The following is a 23,513-nucleotide window of genomic DNA, read 5'->3' as shown; positions in this document are numbered from 1 at the left end:
CCTCCACTGGAAAGCTGGACTCGCCCCAAGTCCCGGGCCCAGTTCCGGGGAGGCCCAGGGTTCCACACGCAGCTCAGAGGAGCTCAGCGCCCCAGCTGCCACGGCGCTCAGGCCCAGAGCGAGTCAGGGCCCCACCTCTGCCCCGCACACCCGGGCCCTCCCAGGCCCCCACTCCTCGACTCCCTTCTTGGGCTCTTCTGTAGGATGACCACTGTTTCTAACTTGAAAACGAAGCCAAAATTGGAAAGTGTTGAAAATTTGAAACTGGGGGGCTTTCTAGACAGACGATGAGCCTCTCTCAAGGTCCCACTGCCAAGCAGTCGCCGTCGCAGCCTCACTGGGGCCTTCACCTTCCTTTGCAGGCCGTCCAGACCTTCACCTGCTCCTCAGAGCTTCTCTGCCTTCCCCCCACCTCCGGGTAAAGACTCCTGAGTCCACCCCCCTTCTGCCCACAAGGCTTCACCCATCCACCGTTCTTACTCTCCCTGGGATCCTCACGCTTCCCTGGAGGCGTCACCCAGGCCCCATCCTGAATCGAGGTCTACATTTGTCGTGTGTCACATTCACATTCCACCTTGACCCAGCGTGGCCAGGCTGTGCACCCACTGCCCCTCCTAAAACCCCACCGGGCGACTGGTGCCCAACTGGTCTGATAGCCCACCTCTGCGGCTTCTGGCCCTCTCTCAGACCTGGGCCCCGCAGTCTCCGCCCTTCCACGGCTCCCTCTGGGTCTCCTTGGCCCTCTCGCCTCACTGTTCCTCCTCCTTTCACTCTTAGAGGTGCCTCTGCCCTTCCCATGAGCTACCAGCCCCCACCAGGTGCCACACAGCACTTGCCCCATCAGTGGCTGGTGGCAGCTGGCTCAGAGGGGAGAAGGCCTGAACGTGGGCAGAAGCCTTGGGGGCTGGAAAGCACGGGTAGACAGAAGAGGGTTCAAAGACAGGAGCAGCAGAATTTAGGGACAACTGGATACCAGGGGGAAAAGTGGACAGAGGCCACGGAGGACAACCGGACTTATAGCTCAGAAGGTGTCATTCACTGAGCTGGTGAGCAGAGGGCAAAGCTTCCAGCTCAGGAAGCATGGGCTCAGGTCCAGCAGGACTGGGAGAGAGAGAGAGGCACGGAGAAGCCGGGCACGTGGGCGTGGAGCTCAGCAGAGAGACTGGGTCAGAGACGGGGATCTGCAGGTGATCGCGGCGCGTGGCTGAATGCTTACTTGAGGCCGGGGAGGTCTGTGTGAGCTGTCCAAGGGACAGCAGAGTTTGTGCTCCCAACGTCCCCTCTCAAGCAGGCAACAGAGAGATGGTTTCATTTCTTATAAATTTATTACATAATAATATTATAATAATTATTATCAATAATAATAATATAAGAAACATAGATCTCTGTGGGGTGTATCACAACGTCAGGGTCAGGAGGCCTCAGGACTGGAGCAGGGGGTGAAATCCCCCAGCTGGAACTCCATACAAAAGGAGGGGTGAAGCAGAACTGACCCTGTAAAGTTAAAAACCCAAATTGAACGGAACCAAAAACCCACAGGTGAGTGTGAGACGAGTGTGTATGTGGCAGTCTGTTACAGTGACTGCTGCTGTGTGTGTGACCTGGTCTCTCGGTGAAAGGGTTACTGGGTGTGAATCCGCCCAGGGAATGGGGCCAGCGGGCTGGGGGCGGGGCAGGTGGGCACAGACCGGCGTGCCAGGTCCCTGGGCTGTGAAAACTTCTGTTTTCTGGGTTTTTTAATTTTTATTAAAAAAAGCTAGAAATATAAACAGAAACTTGTGAGTGACGTGGATGGAGCTTAGTCCAGACTCCACAGCCTAGGTTTAAAAACGTCCCGGGCCCCCCGCCCCACAGGTCATTGCTGAGTGTGAGTAGTCACAGTAAGGGGGGCTGGGGTGCCCGCCGGGGCCTTTGCCTCTCCCCAGGGCTCGCAGTGGCCTGGCTCTAGGGCTGCCCCTATGAAGCCCGACGGGGCGGGGGGGGGGGAGAGCACTGCCTCCAGGGGCCCCTGGGGGCCTCTCCCAAGCAGCATGCCTTCGCCAAGAAGGCCCACGCAGGCTCGGCGAGGCTCTGGAGGGACAGGCTGGGCAAACAGCAGGTCCCAGTGTGCAAGACGACCTCTGACTTTCTTTGGAAGTGGAGACGGGGTGCTTTCACAGGCACACACCCATGCACGCACCCTGTGCACGCTTCCGAAGCCCCTACACTAGTCCAGAGTGGCCCCTAGGGACCGCTCTCCAGTCAGGCACACGCGGGGCTCCGATGCACTCAGTCGCACCCCGAGATTCACACACTCGCACATGTGCGCACACACGCAGGGCGGAACTGGAGACTTCAGGTCTGAGGCGGGGAGGCTTCTTTGCTGTAGTCGCCCAGCAGCGTGGGGAGGAGGCTAGACCCCTACTGGGGAGGGACCCTGTGAGAGAGATAGCTGGGGGCGGGTGCCAGGGCCCTGCCCTCCCACCCCACCCCTGGTCCAGGGCCACGGTCTCCCAGGCCATCTGACCTTGCTAGTGCCCAGCAGGACTCGCTGCCTGCCGCCCCTCCTCCACGCAGCACCTGAAGGGTCGGTGGGGCACACTATAGCTCAGCGAGGGGAGAGGGCCCAGCCGGGGCCCCAGGGCGGGTTACTAGGACCCTGGCCAACCCCAGACCAGCTGGAGCATCCCCCGCCCCATGTGGGGTGGCAGTGGCAGTTGAGGGGCCAGAGATGGAAGACTGGGCAGCCGCAGCGGAACCAGTGGGGGGCTGGAGGGGAGGGGAAGGGAAGCTATTGAGGACAGAGATATTTGTTCCTTTTCTCGTTCCAAATATAGAGTGGATTAAAATATGCAAAACAGGGGGGCTCCTTGGCCCCCAACCGAGAACCCCAATGTCTCCCCCCTCCCCCCGAGTCACCAAGGTGTGTCTTGACCTTGCATGCTGGACTAGGTTCCCCCCTCTGCGAAAGTAGCCACCAGGAGCTGAGCGGGAGATGGTCAGGCCGGAGCACCCCCGTCCCCAACCCCCTCCCGCTCCAGCCCCACCCCCACCCCCGCCCCACGGCCCGCGCCCTTCCTGACCGTGTGCTGGGTGGGGCTCGACGGCCTGGGAGGGCACTAAGCAATGTACAGGGCAAGTCTCCGAGCAACAGCAAACAGGACGATTCATGCAACATTCCTGGCCCGGGCGCCGTTGGGGTGGGGGTTAGGGGGCGGGCCGAGCCCGCGGCCCGGGGACGGAGGTGGGGGACCCTGCCGGCAGGGCGCGGGCGTGGGGGGCGGGGGGGCGTCAGCTGCCGTCCAGCTGCCTGAGCGCGCGCTCGATGTTCATGCGGTGGCCCACGCGCGTGACGCCCAGCTCCACGAAGTCGTCCTTGGTGAGCGCCGGCAGGTGCGCGCCCTCGATCTCGTGGTCCTCGAAGCGGTCGCGGTGCTCGCCCAAGTGGATGCTCTCCAGCCAGTCGCCCACGTCGAACTTGCTCCAGAGTTGCAGGGGCTTTTGCTGGAAGGGCCGGCGCGGGCTGGGGGCCCCGGGGCTGGGGCCAGGCGCTGGCGAGGGCAGCGGCGAAGGCGAGGGCGAGCGGCTGCGCGCGCTCACACTGCGCACCACGAAGCGCACCTCCTTCGGCTCGTGCGGGATGGAGAGGCTGGACGACTTGAGGATGGTGGGGGGCGTGAGGCCGAAGGGCCGCCCCGCGCCCCCCGCGCCCGCCCCCAGCCCCTCCACCCGCTCCAGCGACGCGGGCTTCACTGGGCTCGGGGCGCGCCGCGCCACTGGGTAGCGGCCGCCGGGCCGCACCGGGTAGGAGGCCCCGCCGCCCGGGCCCCCAGGGCTGCGCTGCGCTGAGATGGAGCTCAGCTCACCGAGGCTGCTGAAGAGCCTGCGGAGGGAGAGGGGGTCAAGGCCAGGTGAGGGGCACTAGGCCAGGTGGGGGTGGGCGGAGGGGCGGGGGCCAGCGGCCAGGAGGACTGTGGGAGGGTGGGGGCGGGAGGGGGTGGCCTGGGACTCGGTGGGTAGCCTCAGGGCCAGAGGAAGAAAGGAGGGTAGGGTCCTGTGGTTACTCTGGCCCGGTCCTCAGACTCAGAGCCAGTGCCCTGCTGGGGGAGGCGGGGCCCTAGACCGAGCGGCCCACGAGGAGTAAAACCCCTGGCCCCCTCCACTCTTTGCGGGCTCCAAGGGCAGGCTGCCAGGGGAAAGACAGCCGCTGGGGCAAAGGGCTTCCCACCGCATTTCTGACAGCCCGGGACACCAGCTCTGGACAGTGCCCCGTCCACCCACACCCTGGAGAGTAAGACTCCGGCAAGACCCCTCACCACTTCTCCCACACACCACTTCCCCCTCTGTCATCATGAGGGGACCCAGAAAGACCTGGGCTGGCCGCACGGCTGGCTGAGTCGTGGTACAGGCTGGTGGCAGCACAAGACGGAACAAGCCCATGAGGTCTGAGACAGACACGAGGCGGCGTTCACACCCACACAGAGCGGCGGCACGTGCAGGGCAGGCGTGAGGCAGCAACACACCCATGACACTCGGCCTCCCCGCACAGGACAGCGCACAGCAGCAGCGGTAGCACCCACGTGTGTTACATACATGCAGCAGCAGTGGCAGGAGTGGCAGTGGCCTGCTCACGACAGTGACAGCAGCACGTGTGCACGCGCACACACACATATACACACACACACACACACACACACACAGATGGGTCTTCACTTCCCAGCATCACCTGATAGGACCCCAGGTCTTCAGCCCCGCCACGCCCCCCAGCATGGCCATGGTGGGAGGCCTGGCTGGGGGAACGCCTCCAGAGAAAACCCACTCCTAGATCCCATGCCACCTCCACCCCGTTTCTTTCCCTATCCCCTACTGTGGCCACGGGAAGCCTCATGGGGCCGTCAGTGGCACCAAAGCCCCATGAAGCCACGCAGAGCAGAGATCCAGGCGGGCAGGTGCAGCGCAGACAGCGAGAGGCATGGGATGGGCATGCTCACTTACACAGCCGGCGCTCGGGACCACCGCGCAGCTAGACAGAGCAGCCACATGCAGATGGGCGGGAGAGAGCAATGAGAGAGAGTGTTAGCGGCCCAGGCCCTCAAAGCAGGCACATGGCCCCCAGTCACGACCACAGGGAGGGCAGCCAGGTGCAGGGGCCCCCTGGCCAGATACCCAGTAAGGGAGGGATTCAGGTGCAGTGGGCCCAGGTGAGATGGGAGGGAACACATCTGGAGCTGCTGGAGGAAGGAAAGTGCAGGCACGACGTGGGCAGAGCTGGGTGGGCTCCTGGCTTGCCTGTGAGCTGTTCTCTGGTCTGTGAAGTGCAGACCACAGTGGTGTTCATCCACAGGCTTTACTAAGAGCCCTGTGTGGCAGCTGCTCAGCAGACCCCTGGCACTTGGGGATGCTTCGTGTCCCCTTGTGTTGCTGCTGCCTGAAGGGCCTCTCTCCAGCTGCCATCGCACCTCCCTCTCCCTGCCCTTGCCCACACTGGGCTAAGGACCCCTCCCCTGGGTTCCCCCACCCACCTCTGTGCTACCCTGACTGGCACCTGTCCCACACTGCACGGGCACCCTGAGCATCCCTCCTCCCCTGAAAGCAGGTTTGGTCTCTTCCTGTCTCAGCCGTGCAAGGTGAGCCTCCCGCTGGAGACCCAACTCTGTCCCTCCCACTCAGCCTGGTTTCCACTGCCTTCCACTGGCTCCCTCTCCTCAGCCTCTGTCCCTGCTGCCTCGCCCACCTGCTCAGACCCAGAGCAGAGCCTCTTGAAGAGGCCAGACCATGCTTCCCCCACCCAGCAGAGAGGGACTCAAAGGACGCCTGGGGTGATGGGCTCAAGGAACAGGCACCGATCACCAGAAGAGACCCTCCCCTCTCCCACGTCTGACCTCCACGGTACCGCCTGGGTTCCGGAGCAAAGTGGGGCGGCAGTGGAGGGTGGGGGAGGGTGCCAAGGACGTGGTAGGTGCCCAAGTGGTCGTGATTGCTAGGGAGAGGGCGAGGGGGCAGTGCTGGGGGATTGGGCCCTCCCGCACCCCGGGGCCTCAAGCATCCCACCCTGGCACGGGGACCTGCATCTCGGGATGCAGTTCTGCGTGGCCCACCCCCAGAGTCCCCTGGAGCACGGTCTGGAGCCCTGGCAGGGGGTGAGCTGGAGGCCTAGGATGAGGGCAGACTGGCTCAGAAGCACCAGGGAGACCCTGCCGAGGGGAGATACTGGGTGTGGGGAGGTGGGCACCTGCCAGAGGCTAGGGCTGGTGCCAGGAGGTACCATGAGTGAGGGACTGACCCAGCGGAGCGCAGGGGAGAGGGCGGGTCACACTCCTAAGGCCCCAGGGCATAGCAGGGAGGGGCCGGGGATGCCTACGGCCCAGATGCCTGCTGCTTCTCCCCTTCCTCTTGGGGAACAGGGCACTTCCCACATTGTCCCAGGCCAGGCACCCGGGAGTGTCCATGGTCAAGGTCCACATGTTTCCACACCACCTCTGCAGAGCCATTGCTGTCCATCACCACTCTGAGCTGTCTGACGGCCTCCCCAGCCAGCCTCTGACCACGGCATGGCCACATCACAACCGCTGCCAGCCTCCCAGAGGGCTTCTGGGCCACCCACTCTCTAACATGTGGTACCTCACTAGGCACAGCACCCCTGGACGCCTTCCGGTCTTTCCCCAGACGTCTCAGCCAGGCTCCACACTCCCCAGCAACTTCGCCACCAGTGTCTGAACCTTGCACTGCCTGCTTCCTCGTGACTCCTTGACCAGTGAGGTCTGCTCCTGCCCCACCACCCCGCGTCCGGCACCCTCTCCTCTACCCCTTCCTTCCTAGATGGGCTCCCCTCTCAGTTCGCACTTTCTCCCAGGCCGTGTCACCCACTCCCACCCTTTCCTGTGACCGATGTGGCCAAGAAGGCCACATGTGAAGCCAACGACTCTCCCCAGACCTCTCCTGGGGTCTCCAAACACGCTCTCCCTCGCCCCAGTCCTGCCCACACCAGAGGCCTGCGAGCCACCATCAGCCGCTCCATCCTCCCCGCCATGGCCGATGCGCCACCAACTCCCAGCATTAACCCTGGCCCTCCTCGCCCGCAGCCACCTCGGACCCAGACCTTCCGCGCTCTCACTCGGGACCTTTCCTCTCACTTCCTAATTGCTATCCTTGACGCTTGGTGCCTAGCTCAAAGCCAGGAACACAATATGCACTGAAAAAAACGTTATAAAACAACGTGACATGTCACTCTCAGGCTCGACTGCCTGTCAACCCATTGGTGCCAACAGGCAAGAAAAAGCCCACTCCGGCCCTGGTCCCTGCCTGGAGCCTTCTGCCACTGCACTCACGCAGGGCAGGTCTAGGCCTGTGGCCTTTTGAAATTTAAGAGCCTCATTAACGGAAATACTCCTCAACAGAAGCACAAACTACATACGGGCTTGTGAGCGTCCCATTGCACTCTCTCTGGTCTCTGTGTCTCACTCCAGCCCTAACTTCTCACCGCCCACACTAGGTCATGGCTCCAACCTTGATGCACCCAGATGCCCCTATGACCCCTCCTCTGTGACCCCTTCCCGCTCCCCTAGCAGAGTTCCGTGAACTCCTGAAGCCCCGATCACATCTCCTGCAAAAACACACCTCACAGGCCCCCAACCTGTGAGGACCTCCGCAAGGACAGAGCACATCCTGGCCCCTGTGCCCTGCACTGGCCGGCAAACAACAGGTCCAGTTTCAAAAGAATAAGCCCTGAGGCACCTGCAGTCATGTATGGCTTTATCCAGATCCCTGTCAGATGGGCTAGCAGGACAGAGCTCACAGTAGGTCCCCAGGGCGGGGTTTCTCCACCATCGCAGAAACGTGCGTCTTCTGTGGGATGCTAATTAGTGATCTACTAAAGAAGCTGTCCGAGACCACAGCACACAGCACATCAAAAGTTCTGAGAAGTACTGCAGGAAAGAAACCTCATCAACTTTGGGTTTCCAAAGCTATTTCGCCATGAACTTTTTTCTGTAACGTCAGATGTGACGGTCAGACAGGTGTCAAACTGAGGGCCACAGCAAAACTGAGTATTGCTGTGGGGCTCAGAGACATGTGCCCCTCAGACCACCCGCGGGGTCTGGAAGACAAAGGGAGTTCAGAGCAGATGTGGGGCTCTGAGCAGACAAATGTTCTGCCTATCAGGCTAGACCCAAAGCCAGAAGCATAAAGAGGTGGATGGTCTGGGATCAAAGTTCCAAAAAGCCAAAGGCCATGGGCCTTCCGGATGCCCCAGTGCCATTTCCACAAGGTGCTTCAAGTCCATGACATAAGGGGTAACGTCCCCTTCCCCTTCTGAGGTCTTCCTAGACCTCGGGCCGCAGAGTGTCTTGCGGGGGGAAGGACGCCGGAGCCTAGACTGAGCTGCCAGCGAGGAAGGTGGGCAGAGCAGGCGCTTCCTCTCTTGTGGTGTCTGTCGGGTGAGGAGAGGGGCAGGCCTGCGAGGGAACACATGGGGGCCAGTGGACAAGGCACAGGGGTGTGACCCACTGGGTGGCCGTGGCAACTGCCCTAGGGCTTCAGCTAGGATCCATCCTGGGAAGGAAACAGCCCCGCTGGGACATCAGAACTTCCTGCACTTTGGACATGTCTCTGAAAGACAATATCACTAGCACTTTTATCGCTGTGTGAGAAATGAGTGTCAGACTCTAGCCACCGCTGGCGGCAAAACAAGAGCTGCCCAGCAGCGCCGATGGGCACCACAGCCACTGCCGGCCACGTGCGGGGCTGACTGGACGTGGCCACAGCATCTCCGCTCAGCCACCTGCCAGGGGCCAGAAGTAAAGGGTCCAGGACAGGCAGTGGGGCCCACCCCGGGGGCCATGGTTCCACCCAGGTCCGAGGGCAAGAAGGGGCACGTAAGAGGACGGAAGGAAGGAAGGAAGTGTGAACAGCAGCAGAAGGAAATGTAGAGGGAAGTGGGAGTGGAAGCGCAGGGCAGACGGGTAGCTGCTGGGCCTCTCGAGCGGCACCGGCTGGGCTCAACTGCAGGCGGTTTCAGAACCCACGTGCTGTCTGTTACACACCTGACCGATAGACAAAGGTTCGGTCTACAGAACGAACACACGCACTTCTGTGTGAGGGGAACTGCGGCACAGAAACACAGTGTCTGTCACTAGAAGCGGCTGAATGACAGAGGCCCCATACTCCAGTGGACAGAGAGTGGGGCTTGAGGCCAGATGCCACCATCTGCTGGCTGGAATGGATCTCCTCAGAAGCTCAATTTTATCGTCTGGAAAATGCAGATTCTATTATTATCCATGGAACAGAATTGCTCTGAAGAGGAGGTAACGTGACTTGGCCTTTTCCAGTGCAGAGCGCTCATTTTCCCGTAAGGACCCTAAGAGTCCTCCTACCGGCCCGCCTGAGGGCCTGGTCACCCTCACCATTTCACAGGGGTGGGACTGAAGTTCACTGAGGTTAAGTGGTTTGTCCAAGAATACAAACTCAGATGCAAGCTGCTGAGGTGGGGATCCAGGGCCCCCTGACCCCAGGCCGATGTCAGGGAACAAAGCCAGGTGCCAGAGCTGGTGAATGCCGTGGCACAGGGAGCCTCTTGTTTCAGGCTCTCCGGCATCTGGCACCTTTGGGAACAGCACCTGACGTTCCTTTGGACACCCGCCCCCCTCACTCAGCACCCATCCAGTAGCTCTGGCTGACCCCATGCCCTGGCTCCCAGGATAGCACATGAGGCAGGCCTGGCCAACAGTAGCCCGATGCCTCCCTGACCCCAGTGACCGTTTCAGGGGAGGCAGGGGATCCACACGAAGCCAATCGGAGGCCGGGATTCTGCAGGAACTCCTGAGGGAAAGAGGCTCACTCTCCCGTGGGCCTGCAGGACAGATGGGATGTACAGGTTGGAACTGCTGGCCTTGCCCCTCCCCCACACCACTTCCAAGAAAGGAAACAAACACAGGTTCTGGCATGACCCAGACCCACTGGCCAAGAGCGCCTCGCCGTGACAAAGGGGAAACGCTGAGGACGACCGTGAGGGACATGGCGGCAGGTCCAGCCCAGAGACCACCTCCTCCTGCCCTGTGACGGCCCAGCTGCACCACAGGAGCCAGCAGAGCTAAGGCAACACCTGGGCTCTCCTGAGCTCGGCCAAGGGGCTCGACAACCAGCAAACCTCAACCAAGTGTCTGTCCTTCTGTGGCATTTGTCCTAAGCCATCTCCCTAGACCTCAAGTCACAAAAGACAGCACTTGCGTTTAGCTTTGTTCTTTCGTCCGTTTAGCAAATGTTTTATTGAGGCCTGCACTGTGCCGGGCACTGTGCTGCCCGCTGTCAATGGCTTTAATTTTCATCAGGACCAAGGGGCACAGAGGAAAGGAAGGGCTGGTGGAGGGGGGAGAAACAGAGAGCGAAGATGGGGACTGGTCCAGGCTGTATCAGGGATCCCTGCCCTCTGTTCCACAGAAGCCTAGGACCTGGGCTGCTCACTGCAACTGGACACTCCTGGCCACACCCCTGACACCCACTCGAAGGGCACTTTAAACATCGCCCTGCTGGGAAGAGGGCTTTCACATTCAACTGGGGGTTGGAAGAGATGAAAAGGGGAGGGCCCCGGCGCAAGCCTGGGGTGACGGGAGCCGGAGGGCAGCGCTGCCCAACCACGCGGGAGAGGCGTCACTCGTCTCCCGAGCCCCCACTTATCCTTCGAGTCCTCAGCTGGAAGAAAGTAGATGAGACAAGCCCTTGTGCGCAAGACCTGGATGCCTCACTGCTCTGTGAACTCTGCCTCCCAAGGCTGGCAGGAAAGACTCACTAGGCTGGTCTTCAGGGTGGCGAGAAGGACTCAGGAGGTGGCAACCCAAGTGCTACCCACAAAGCCAGAGGTGGGGGAGGGCTACGGGGCACAGAAGGCGAAGGCAGACGAGGGCTGGCCAGGGGGCGACCAGCTCTGCCTCAGACCACTCGTGGGCAGGAACCAGCTCTCCCGCCAGCAAGCGGGGAGCCCACAGGCCCGAGGAGGCACCCCTTGGGGGCGGAGCCTTGGGAATGAGGTCCTCAAGGAAAGGGCCAAGGGATGAGCCCAGAGGCTCTGGCAGCTTCTGCCCAGCCAGAACAGCACCCCAGCCAGAGCAGCACCCCAGCCCCCTGCTCGGCCCCTCCCCCCACTTCCAGGGCACCATGTGGCCTCTTTAAGTCCCCACCTTGTGTAGGAAGTGGGCGGGGAGGACAGAGGAACGGGTAAAATATGGAGAAGAGAGAGTGGACGGAGGTACAGAAAAACGGCATGATTTCCGCCCAAGAATGGCTTCCCGATGCACTTTGAAAATCACGCACAGGGACCTGTGCTTGAGAGACTCTGAGGCGGTGCTGAGAGACAGAACAGAAATGTTTCCGGGGCAGAAAACGGGAAACTGGTGGTGGGTCCTAAGAGGAAAAGGGTCCAGTGTACTCCAGGTTTCAAAAGGAAGCAAGGCAGCTACGAAAGGAAGTGAGGAACGATGGCACTGGCCACGTGGGACAGCCATGTGGCCACAGAGAAGCCAAGTAGCTGGGGTGGGGGTGGGGGAGAGCTGCACCTTGAGTGTGGACCAGAGAACGACCCTTGATGGTAGCAGAGGCAGCTACGTCAGGTGTGAGAGTGAGAGCGCAGGGACCCCGCGGCAGGGAGCCTCCAGGAGGGCTGTGAAGGCGTTCATGGCCAGCCTGGGTCTCCGGTGGGTGCCCAGCTCCCACTGCCAGCACCGACAGGGACAGAGAGAACAGAACCCCTGATATTTCAGATCGCTGAAAGAGCCTTCGGTCTCAGACAGGTCAAGCAAGGCCAGATAAAGAACAGAGATGTGGACGGGAGAAGCACAGGGATGGGTGCCACGGACAGGTGAGGGAGGGGACAGCACGGGCTGTGGAGGAGGAACAGAGGGAACCGTGGAAGGACAAGAGGAAGAACGGGGTGGGCATGGACAGGGGACAGGACCCTCCCCACACCGCCCTGCTCACCGAGCTGCCGCGATGGGCGACTTCTTGGCGGGGTCCAGCAGGCCGCCCAGGCCGCCAACCGGCTCCTCCCCCAGGGAGCGGGTGTCTTTGTTCAGCTGTTGCAGGCGGGAGCTGAGCTCACTGATCACAGTTGGCTTGTCGTCTTCGGGCCCGGGGAGCCCCCGGCTCTCCACGGGGTCCCCCCACAGCTTGGACCTTCTCTGGAAGAGGTAGCGAGGGCGAGCAGGCCCGGCAGCGGAGGCCAGCCCGGCGGAGGCGGCATGATGCTGCTGGGCCATAAGCTCGCTGTCGGAGGACTGCTTCAGCAGCGGGTCCCTGAAAGTCACCGGCCCCTTCCCCAGCGGGGACTTGAGCTTGGGCTTGGGAGGCACTGGTGGCTTCTCGAGTAGAAAAGTATGTCCGTCGGCGAAGGACGTGTGGGTGTCGGTGAGTTCCCCACTCTCCGAGCTCAGGGTGGACATGCTGGACACTGTGGAGATGGTGCTCGTGGTCTCCAGGTGGGGGTCGCTGGAGCTGCGCGTGTCAGCCTCCTCCACCCCCGAATCCGCTGCGGACTCGGGGGCAGGGGGCGGCTCGCTGCTCGGCTTCCCTGAGGCCGGGCCTGGCAGCGTGGCGGGCGAGGGACCTGGGCCAGGGAGTGGGGTGGCCAGCAGGACCCCATTGGCAAACTCTTCAGGAGGCGGCACGAGTCCGATGCGGGCCAGCTCCTCTCTGGTCTCCTCATCGCTGGAGGACAGCTGGGCCGGCGGCAGGTTCACGGCGAATACCAGCTCTGGCTCCTCCTCTGAGCTGCCCTGGCCCAGCCCGGGGTCTGTCGGGGTACTGCCGGGGGGCTGGGCCCGGGGGCTAGGCAGGGGCTCTGCCACCACGGCCGACTGCGTGGGGGCCGGGGCCAGCTCTGGGGTGCCCGGGCGCTCCTCTCCGGCCCCCAGCCCACTGGGCTCCTGCCCATTGCTGGTGGCGTGCACGACGATGAGGCCGGCTGGCCGCTGCAGGGATGTGTCCAGGACGCTGAGGATCATGGACTTCTTGTCCTCCGGTGACTTCCGCTCCTCCCGGGGAGCTTTCTCGGCTTCCCTGCGAGCAGGCACAGGAACCCAGGCGGGGCTCCTCGGGGAGAAGGCTGGGGAGGCCAGGGGCCCTCGCTCAGTGTCACGAGCCTGCACATCCACAAACAAGGGCCCAGGGCGGTCGGTGTCAGGGCTGTGCACAGGTGTGGGGGAGCGGGAGGGCGCCTGGGAGGCCAGAGCCCGCTCCCGGGCAGCCAGGGCAAGGGCCAGGGGTGAGCTGGGGTCCAGGGGTTTGCCGGTGAGCGGGTGGATGAAGGTGGAGCCCGAAGGCCCAAGGCTCGAGCTGCTGACCAATGGCTTCAGAGCGGAGACAGGGGAGGGCAGCAGGAGGTCACGGCCGGTGGTGGCGCCGGCCCCCAGCAGGCGCTCGTCAATGGAGCGGGAGGGCTGCAGGGAGGGCATATCTGCGCTAGGAGGGCTGCTCTCGACGGCTCCGACAGACAGGAAGACGGTGGAGCGCCGCCGCTCCTCCAGCCGCCGGTCCTTGCCTGGGGCCGGGCCGCCGAACGCGAGCCCGGGGCCGTCTCCGGGGCTGTAGTCGAGGCCGCTCGGCCGAGGCCCGCGGTGTGTCGGGGAGGGCTCCCGGGCGAAGCTGCCGCCCGCCGGGCCAGGGCTACCCACGGCCAGGGCCGCGCGCTCCTGCGCATCCTCCACCTGCAGCTGCTTCACCAGCGGGCTTTTGCGGCGCTGAGGTTTGGACGGCGCGAAGAGGCTGGCGCTGAAGGCGCCGAGGTTGGCGTAAGGGCTGTCGGGGCCGGGCGGCCGCGGCCGACGCTTCGGGCGCTCCGGCGGAGTGGCCGCTGGCGGGGGCCGGGGGACGTCGCCTGCCTCGGGCGCCGAGTCCTGAAGGATGATCATGGACCGCGCGCGCTTCTGCCGTTCCGGGTAGGGCAGCGGCCCCAGGGCCGCGCCGGGATCATACAGGCCCGGGGCGCCCGCGCCCAGGCGCGCCTCCAGACCGGGTTTGAAGCTGGAGCGCACGGTGTCATAGGCGCGGCCCGGCGGAGGCGGCGGCGAGAAGGCGGGGGGCGGCCCGGAGTCGAAGTAGTAGGGTGCGGGCGGGGGCGGCGGTGCGGTCTGCGGCGGGGGCGGGATACCTCGGCCCTCGCGCACTGAATCCTGCATCGACGTGCTCCTCGGGAAGCGCCCCTCCAGCAAGGACGCCAGCTTCTCATCTTCCCCTGCGGACAGAGGGGCCCCGGTGAGCCCGGCCCAGGAGCCAGGGGCCTTCGAGGAGGCCCCTCCCGACCCAGGCGCCCGCCCTCCCCGTCCGCAGAAGCCGGCCCCGCCCCCACCCCCACCCCCCCACCCCAGGGCAGCCAAGGTCCCGGACGCCAAGGCGCCTTCTTAATCCGCGGGCGGTGCTGGCCGCCAGCCAGAGGACGGAGTCAGGGTGGGCGTGGGCGCTAGTATGAGATCAGGGGTAGACACGGGGATCCCAGAGCAGGGGATCTAAGCAAGATCCCCAGTCTGGGCTCGTCCCCGCCGGGTTGGGAGGGCTCCTGCGGAGACTGGGGAGAACTATCCGTTCAGATATAGCGGAGAGGAGGGCCCCCCAGCGGAGGCTGTGACAGAAGACCCAAATTCTGCCTCCTCAGGTTGGGTACATGGAGAGAGCCCAAGGTCAACACCGCAGGAGGGCAGGGGCAGCCCCACCCCCACCCCCAGTCGTGGGGACAGAACTGCAGAGAAGGGCCAGGAGGTGGCTGGCACAGGCCTTCGCACACAAGACTGAGCAAGGCCTCATCTCAGAACCACCAGCAGTGGAACAAGCAGGTGTCACTGGGAGGCCCTGGTGGCAACCAGAGGCGGGAAGAAGGGAGATGGTCAGAAATGAGCGGGAACTCTCCCAAGCGGGAGTGACGCGCTGTGGACAAGGGGGCAGCAGGGCTGTGGCCGGGGAGAGAGCCGATGCCCAGGTGAGGGAGGCTTTGTAAAGAGAAGTCCTGAAAGGCTCTACCCCAGAGACCGACGGGCACTGGACTGGGGGAGGCTGCCAGGAGGTCACTGCCATAGCCCTAGTGGCGGAAATTCAGAAAGGCTGGGCAGGAGGGAGGGAGGGCGGCAGTGGAATGGCAGGCTGAGCACCTGACACGTATTTTAGTTTCACTCCTTATGGGCTGTGTGACCCCAGGCCAGGCCCTGAGCCCCTCTACGCCCCCGTTCTCTCATGGACAACATGGACTGAAAGTGAACCCTACTTCCTGCCGCACCCAGCTTGTCATTAGGACCTGTGCGGCGTCAGGGCTGGAGCGCTCAGAGCCCCCACTGTCCCGCCGCCCAGCTAGGACAGGGCAGGGCCTCCCGAGTGTTCCCGTGTACACAATGCGTACACCTGTGCTGCAGGTGTGTTCGGTTAGGCTGCAGGTGTAAGGCAGCCCGATGCAAGGACAGTGGAGGGGTGGCTCCTCAGTGCTGACACACAGGTCTCTGGAACAAGTCTTTGGGAATCTACACCTGGCCTCACTCTGGGCTTGGTCCCATTTTTATGAACTCACGACGATGCAGCCTGCCTGTTCCTGACCACCTCCTCCTTTGGCCACCACAGTGCTCAGCAGGCCTCCCACCCGGCACTGTTCGCATGTGTCCTGCGTAAGGGCTCAGCAAGGGGCGTGGCACACGCGGGAGCTTTCGTGTGAGAGAAGGCTTGAGCTCCAGCCCTGCCACTTCTTGTCTGATGCCTCTTAACCTCTTGGCGCTTCAGTTTCCTCATCTCTGGAGACCTGCGCCCTCCCACGGAAGCGCGGAGTGAAGCCATTCAAAGCTCATAGCACAGGGCTGAGCCCCCGGCAGCGCCCCCAGGAAGGTGGCTGAGGTCGTCGCCACCATCATCATTTTTAGGCCAGGCTTCCACCCCCACTGCTGGACACAGATTCCGTGCCAGGTCCGGCCTGGGTCTCCTCCCTGCTGCATTTCTTGCGCAGCAGCTCAACACCCACAAGCTTGTGCGTGAGATGGAGCCACGTGGGACAAGCTACTGCACCTGGAACACGCCGGAGGGTCAGCATGCCACGTTCTGACCCAGGGTAAAGACAAGTCACTTTCCTTGTGATGAAAATGGGAATCCAAGCAACAGCCGTGAGCATTTCTCCAGCACTTTCTGCGCACCAGCCTCAAGGTGCAGGACCTGCATCTACTATCACCGTGAGCAGTTACTCAGTACTCAGTCTGTGAGTACAGCCCTCTGTGCGAACCTCAACCCTGAGGTTTCAAGGCTTGAGATGTGTGCCCAGGGCCACGTAGCCAGGACAAGGGGTAGGAGTCCCGGAGTCTGACACCTCAGCCAGCGTTCAAGTGGGTGACAGGCGGCAGGCTAGGGCAAGGGGGATTAAAGATGAGCCACCCATGGACCGAGCACAGGAGGGTCCAGGAGGGTGAGCAGGGACCAGCTGGCAGTCTCCACTGAGGCTTACAGCCTGAAGGACAGGCACTTAGATGCGGACCTGTGGTGGTCAGTACTGAGACTGGGTGGGGCTGAGGGACAGGCCATCCAGGCAGATGAGGGCAGGTGGAGAACAGCCAGTCCTGGTAGATGTCACTCAGAGGGAGGCAGAGACAAAGGTCCTTAGATGAAGCAGGAGGGGGCTGGGGCTAGGCCTCAGGGCCCCAAGGCAAGGCAGAGCCCACAGAGGACCAACTCTAGGGATGTGAGGTGGTATCTTGTGCAGAAAGCCCCCTGTGGCCAGAGGGATGGACTAGAGGGTGAAGCTGGGGCAGGAGGTCAAGAGGAGACCAAAGCTGTGGTCTCCAGACGCTGAGGCACAAGACACTGAGGCCTGGCCAGGTAAGGCTGCAAGGACGGTGAGGAAGCCGGCCATCCCTAATTTGTCCGGGGAGGCAGAGAATAAGGAGGAAACCACAGAGGATGCCCAGGGCTTAGGCCAGGGAGGTGAGGGGGGAGTGCCTCTTGGCTCCAAAGCAGCTGCAGTCTCATGTGTCCTCTCCCCCACCCTCCTACCTACAGAAATGACCCATAGCGGTCTCTGAAGGACCACTACTGTCAGCAATTCATGCCATTATCTCTCAGAAACCCCCACTCAGCAAAGTATCTGGCATGTCTGAGCCCAAACACACACACACATGCCCGGCCTTTCATGACACCCAAGCATGGTTGGTGCTCCCTAGTAAATGTGCTTTGCTCCCCCCATGTAACTGCTGAGCTGAGCTGTCTGCAGACACGTCACCTCCTCCAACTGAGCCCCAGACCCTGCCCAGCATCAGCCTAGAGTGTGCATCGATCAGCTGGGGTCCTGGGGTGAATGAGGGACTGGGTTTGCAGAAACTGGCCAGATGAGTGAATAGAAGACAGGTAAGGCAGCTGTGTGACCTTGGGCAAGTCATTTTACCTCTTTGCCGCGGTTTTCTCATCTATAATCCAGAGGTGCTGATGGTGTTACCTCAGCAGGGTTCCTGTAAGTACTAAATGAACCAGTGTGTGTAGAACACAGGGCGGTGGGCACAGGGGCAAATGGGCGCACGAGTGGAAAGGCCAGCGGGTGCACAGATGGACAGACAACTGGACACTGCAGGTGCATGGATGGACAGGTGGGCAGGTAAGGGCGGAGCAGTGGGTGGGGCTTATTAGATGACCCAGTCTGGGGTCAACAAGAGAGGAGATGGCCAAGGGTGAGACGTGATGAGGCCCCAAGGAGACAGGTGCAGAAGGCAAAGAGGCTAAGGACATAACCTTGAGAAAGACCCACATCTTGCAGGGGAACGATGGGCACTGAACAGGTCCAGCCTGAGAACTGAGGGCAAAACCAGTTAAGTGTTGTCTTAGAAGCCCTGGGTAGGAAAATTCCACGGAGGAGGGAGCAGCAAAATCAAGTGTGTCCACTGGGAGGAACGCCCTGGAAACCACTGGTGACCCTGGTGAGAACAGTTTCAGGTACGAACAATTCCCTAAAAGGCCGAGAGGCAGGCAGGGAATGGAAGACAGCAAATGTGGGTGACTTCCGGAGAAAACTGGCTGTGAAGGAGAGGAGAGATACAGAGCAATAACTGGGGTGCCGGGGGGAGGGGAGAGGGCAGATTCAAGGGGAGGGTAGCTTAGCATCAGAAACGTGACAGGTACTCGGGCTGGAGGGGGCACAGCCAGGTAGGATATGGAAGACCCAGGGACAGGGATGCTGGTGTCCGTGGGAAGTACAGACGGGGGTGCCCACTGGCAGGGGGTGACAGATGGCGAGAAGCCTCAAGGGCGTCTTCCAGCAAAGTATCGCTGGGTTGGGGGAAGGGCTGACACCCCACACGCACATCCATATACGTCCACAAAAAATGAGATTCCTGGGTTGGGGCCAGGGAGAGACAGGACTCAGAGAGAAACCGGAAACCTCAGTCGAAAGGTGGGGAGAGACAGGGTCCTCCAGCCCCGCACGCACTCCAGCCCCCGCCCCAGTCCTCCAGCCCCATGCAGCTCCCAGCCCAGCCATACCTACAGATTTGGTCCGTGGAATCCCCTTCCGCAGGGAGCCTGGCAGCTTCTCTGGGCCTGGGAGGCCCTGGCGCTCAAACAGTGACTGTGAGAGTTGGAGGGGGTGGGGGTATATGGAGGTTCCAGAGCACTGGGGTCCCCAGCTGCCCATCCAGCCCCACCCATCCTCCTCCCAAGCCTGAGATCAGACACCCCATGTGCTAATTCCAACAGTGCTAATTCCCATGGTGTCTGACCCAGAAGCCAGGCCCAGGCCCTGCCTCCAAGGAACGGGGGCATGGCTGCGGGCCCACAGGCATAGGCAGCACTGGGCAGGGGTGATGCAGACGGGCCAGAGCAGTCAGGGGTCCTGGGTATGGCCGAGGTGAGGCTGCGGGAGCAGCCCAGAAGGTGCCAAGTGAGAGGAGTGGGCGGGGGGGACAGCGACACCATGTTGTGGCCTCAGCACGGCTGGGGTCCTTGCTCTAGGTGGCACAGAACCTGCCTAAGGCGGGAGGCGCCAGAAGAGTGAGAGCTCAGCACGAGCTGGACTGTGGCTGTTCTGAGGGCTGATGGCCCCAGGTGTCTTCGGGAGACGCTATGGGGTCCTTCACCCCCACCCCTGGAGAGTGGAGTCCAAATGATGGACCCTCACCGTCCAAAATGCACAAACACCCAGTAGGGGCCATGGCACTCTGACCCCGTGCCCCACCCATCCCCCAGCGCCCCCAGCTGCCAGGCAGGCTTACGCTGATCTCGGCAGGGGTGATCCTCCGACTGGTGGGCCGCTGCTTGACGGTGGCAGCTCTTGAGTCAGCATCCGCGATGTCTGGCCTCAGCGCCGGCTCCGTGGCAGCTGCCAGGATCTCGTCCAGCTTCTCTGCACAGCCAAGGAGGTGCCGTCTCAGCCACAGGGACCTTGAACCCGCTACAGCCCCCTGCAGCCCCACTCACGCATCCTGGCTGGTCCTCCCGGGGCTGCTGACAGAGGCCACTGGGGCCCCGCCCACCTCGGCCCCTCCCTCCCCAAGGCACACAATCCAGAAACAAGACAGGAGGCCCCACAACTTGTATCCCATCCAAGCCCCTCACACACCAGAACCCAGACCCTGCTCCAGCCTGGCCCCTCCGTCCTCAGGGAGGCCCCAGGGGACCCCGCGAACCCCACTCCAGGAAAAGCCTGGCTGACCATTAGGGAGAGAACCAGGCAGGGGGCGGGACTGTTTACAGCCCAGAGACCTCCTGAATTTCCCCATTTCCCTTTGCCCTTTCATTCTTCTCCTTAGCACGTGGCATTCCTCGCCTGCCTGTACTGCCACTGCACCAAAAGATAGGCTGTAGCCCCAGAACAGACCTGATGCACAGTCGCTGCCCACAGAGAATGTGTATAAAGCAAGAACCATGGGGGGCGGGGCGGGCTCACTGCCCGAGGCTAGAGACCTAAGAAATAGCTGCATGCAGATCAGGAGGCCACAGAACCTACAACCCCCGAAAGGCAGCCCCACCAAGCGTGGGGGGTGCAGAGAAGAGGACATTGGGAGGGGCAGTGCTGGGGGGCTTCCACCGGCCCCTTAGAAAGCAGCCCCAGAAGCCAGGAGCGGGAAGGACAAGCCCAGGGCTGAGCCTGAACCAGGTGCCCTCGGGCGGCGCTCTTCAAATCTGTTGGAAAAGAAAAACTGTTTGCTTGTTTTTCTTAAAGCTACGTAATGTTTCTGAAAGTGGTGCTTTTGATTAGCGAGTGACTTGGAGATTTTGTTAAACACTTGTGTCTGAAACCTATCAGCTGTGGACGGATGACTGGGGAGGGCCCGCTTAGGGCCAGCACACGGGACACAGCAGGGGCTGGGGCAGCTCCCACGTGCACCTGGCCGCCACACTGACCCTCTCATCCAGGAGCCCCACCGCAGCCCACCCATCACTCAGCCTCGAAATCCCTGAGCCCTTCCAGACTCTTAGGAGCTGTGCCAACCATAGAGGACCACGCATCTGGTTACACTTAGTCCTTTTATGCCCCAAGTGCCCCCCTTGAATAACTGTGGTCAGCCCTGACACCTCCTCCCAGCACTGCTCAGTCATTGCTGTGGGGAAGGAAATAAACTCCTCCGAGATGTACAGTACCCGACCCAACCCAGACCCATCCTGTATACTGACTGTTCTGACCTAATCTCTTTGCGACTTGATTTCCTGATCTGATAACAGGCATTAAGAAAGGTACCTGCTTCAGTGTCTGTTGTGAGAATTAGCACATACGGCAGAAGTGCTACAGCTGTGCCTGGCGCGTCCAGCCTGGTCCCCAAATACAAGAGAGTTCAACAAATGCTACGAGTGACCAGCAAAACACGCTCCATCTACAGACCAGCTCGCTTGGCCTGTGCACAGCTCCCAGCGCCACCAGGTGCAGACAGGGGCGGGCTGTTAGAGGGGCCTTCCTGTTTGCTTCTGTAATGAGGTAAGCAATTGCCCTTTGGCAGCTGAAATCACCACGATCACCATTTGCTAAGTCCGTGGGGATCTCCAGAGTTAGAAGAGGTTTATGTGGCCCCTCTCATGCTGCAACCGCCACAGGCAGAAGGGGTCACTATTGCCCCCATTCTACCCAAGAAGAATCTGAAGCTCTGAGAGAGAAGTTGCCCCAGATCATAGATGCGATAAGTAAGAGACCAGACTTAACAACCAGACTATCCGGAACCACAGACATAAAGACATGAGCGGAGGGAAGATATTTCCGTGGGCCACACGGGGCGCACGCTCACCCGAGCTGTGGACTTAGGGGCTGCGTCTCTAGGTCCGGAAGCACTCAAGCTCAGAGACCCAGAGCAGTGTGCACACGAAGCTATTAGCAAAGCGAATACTGTTGGCCATGGGGCCATGGTGCTGAGGCCAGACGAGACTCATTTTCCAAAGGAAAAGCATCAAGAATTCTGCAAACTACAAGCTGGTGAGGTTGACACCAACCCCCAACAAAATGAGAAAACTATATTCTTAAATAAATGACTTTAGATACTTAACAAAAGAAATGAAGCCCATTAGGAACCAGGTCTGGGGCACTACACTGGCTGTCAGGGTCGCTATGTGGCAGGGACGCAGCTGGGGATGCAGCTGTTTGAACCAGGACCCAAGCAGGGATGAGGGGCCTGCGGGGGCGACGGATCGCCGTCACTTCCCCTACGACTGGAAGAAGCACACAGGCCACAGCAGAGCACCCTGGGAGCCCCGCTAATGAGCTGAGGAAAGAACCAAAACATTCCAGAAATAGCTTGTGTGTCTGCCTCAAAGGTGTGAAGAAAAGTGTCCCCAGAGGAGACCTAGTCATCTGTTTTATACCTGAAAAGACCCTGAAAAGGGAAAGCATTTCACCTGGGACCGGGGCAAGGGCGACGGGAGAATTCAGAGGGTGAGATCGCAGGTCACACAGGGAACCTGGGCTCAGACAGATGGGCAAGTGTGTCCCTGGCACAGGGAAGGCCCAGTGGATCCTGGAGTGAGGGGTGGGCGGGCACCAGGCACAAAGACAAACGAGTGAACACACACGCCTGGGGCCACAAAGCCACCTCAGGCCCCTGCTTGGCACGGACTCCTGTGCAGCAGACAGAGGCTCCAGGCTCCACGTGAGGTGCAGCCGGCTGGCAAAGGCCAGGCCCTAGACCCCACCAGACCCTGGACCTCAGCGCCCAGGCCCAGACTCTGTCCCCGCCTGGCTGCTGTGCCTCACGGAGCCAGGCTGGACATCCAGGACATCCAGGAAGGAGCTTCAAAGGATCCAGGGTGGGAGGTCTGACGGGAGGGGCGGGGTGGTCAAGTCAGCAGCTCTGGGGCCCAGATTCCCGCTCCTAAAGGGCCAAGCTTAGGCTTGAGCCCGTAACAGATCAGCACAGAGGCGGGACCCACACACCAGGCACAGGAGCCCCAGGAAACAAGCAGAGAGAAGCGGCACGGGCTGGGGCTGAGCACCTGACACCCCCGCCCCCACCAGCCTGGTCACCTTGTTCCCCAAGCGAGCTCCACAGCTGGGCCCTCTGGACCCTTCCCCCCTCTGCTCCGGGCTGTGGCACGCGCTGTGGCCTCCACTGGGATGCCTTTCCAGCTCTGCCTCAGCAGCCCCCATGGCCCTCACACCGCTGCCCCCAGCTCACTCGAGCCCCCGAGGATTGTGGCCACACTCACCATCCCAGGCCCATCTGACCCTTCCCAGGTCCTTCCACTGTGCCCCCAGCAGCCCCCCCACGGAGAAGGCCAACAGGAGGGTGCAACCCAGGCTCCCAGACCCCCTGACTCGAACAGGAGCCCCTCACACACAAGCACTTCCGCAGCCAAGGGTCAGGCAAAGCTGGGCCCCGAGCACAGCAGATGACTCACCCCCTTTCCTTCTCCGAATGGAGGCTTGGAATCGAGAAACAGAGTAAACGGGGTGAGAGGCAGGACTCGTCCCTCGGCACCCGGGCCCCACTCCCCACTCCCACCGCCTCCTAGCCCATCCCTTCCCTCCCGACAGCCAGGATCTCCCAGATCCCCACCACCCCTGGCCTATACCCTGGTCAGATCGCGGGTGGCAAATCGACCCAAATACCAAGTCAGTACGTGAAACTCAAGGTGGGAACAACCACAAGCAGGGACAATGCTTGTGCGCATGCATGCGCACGCACGCACGCACGCACACACACACACATGCACACACACTCACACGTGCTTGTGTACGTCCACACACACACAGATATGCACACACCTGTGTGGACACACAGCTAAGTCACACTTGGTTCAATCAAACGTTTGTTCAGAAAAAAGGCAAAACCCCATAAAAACCCATTTCAGAGGCCACCAATGGTGCAGTGGCCACCCACAAGCATTCCTGCAGTGTGTTTCCAACAACAGGCAAGTCAGCGTGTTTTCCAGACCAAGGCCAGTCAGGGACCACACCCTGGCATGGCACCTGCCCTGACATTCTCATCTCGAAAGAACAAGGAACCCAGAAGTTCCAGATTTCTCAGTGGAAAGAGGATGGACAGGAGGGGCTTGGACCCATCAGGGCCCCTCTGGCCTGGGCCTCCACCAACCTCTGCAGCCCCAGCACGTCCTTGGTTCGAGCT

The 23,513-nt window shown here is 61.6% G+C and overlaps 1 protein-coding gene across 2 annotated transcripts in view; it reads right to left on the bottom strand.

The window, feature by feature from the left end:
* Positions 1-3,270: 3,270 nt before the first annotated feature.
* Positions 3,271-23,513, bottom strand: part of SHANK3 (SH3 and multiple ankyrin repeat domains 3) — a gene marked incomplete at both ends in the record, with an annotated part of 48,449 nt that continues 28,206 nt past the window's right edge. Inside the window, 5 exons of one of the 2 annotated variants that reach the window (XM_082666073.1) lie at positions 3,271-3,862; positions 11,947-14,197; positions 18,451-18,535; positions 19,179-19,309; positions 22,786-22,809. In XM_082666073.1, coding sequence (XP_082522199.1) covers positions 3,271-3,862; positions 11,947-14,197; positions 18,451-18,535; positions 19,179-19,309; positions 22,786-22,809 — 3,083 coding nt within the window. The remainder of the gene's footprint in view (positions 3,863-11,946; positions 14,198-18,450; positions 18,536-19,178; positions 19,310-22,785; positions 22,810-23,513) is intronic. The other variant, XM_082666074.1, reaches the window with a different exon arrangement.

The sequence above is a fragment of the Grampus griseus genome, assembly GCF_964374135.1.
Source record: "Grampus griseus genome assembly, chromosome: 11".
NCBI classification, from domain to species: Eukaryota; Metazoa; Chordata; class Mammalia; order Artiodactyla; family Delphinidae; genus Grampus; species Grampus griseus.
The sequence above is the reverse complement of the archived record's forward strand: the minus strand, read 5'-3'. Positions and strand labels throughout refer to the sequence as shown.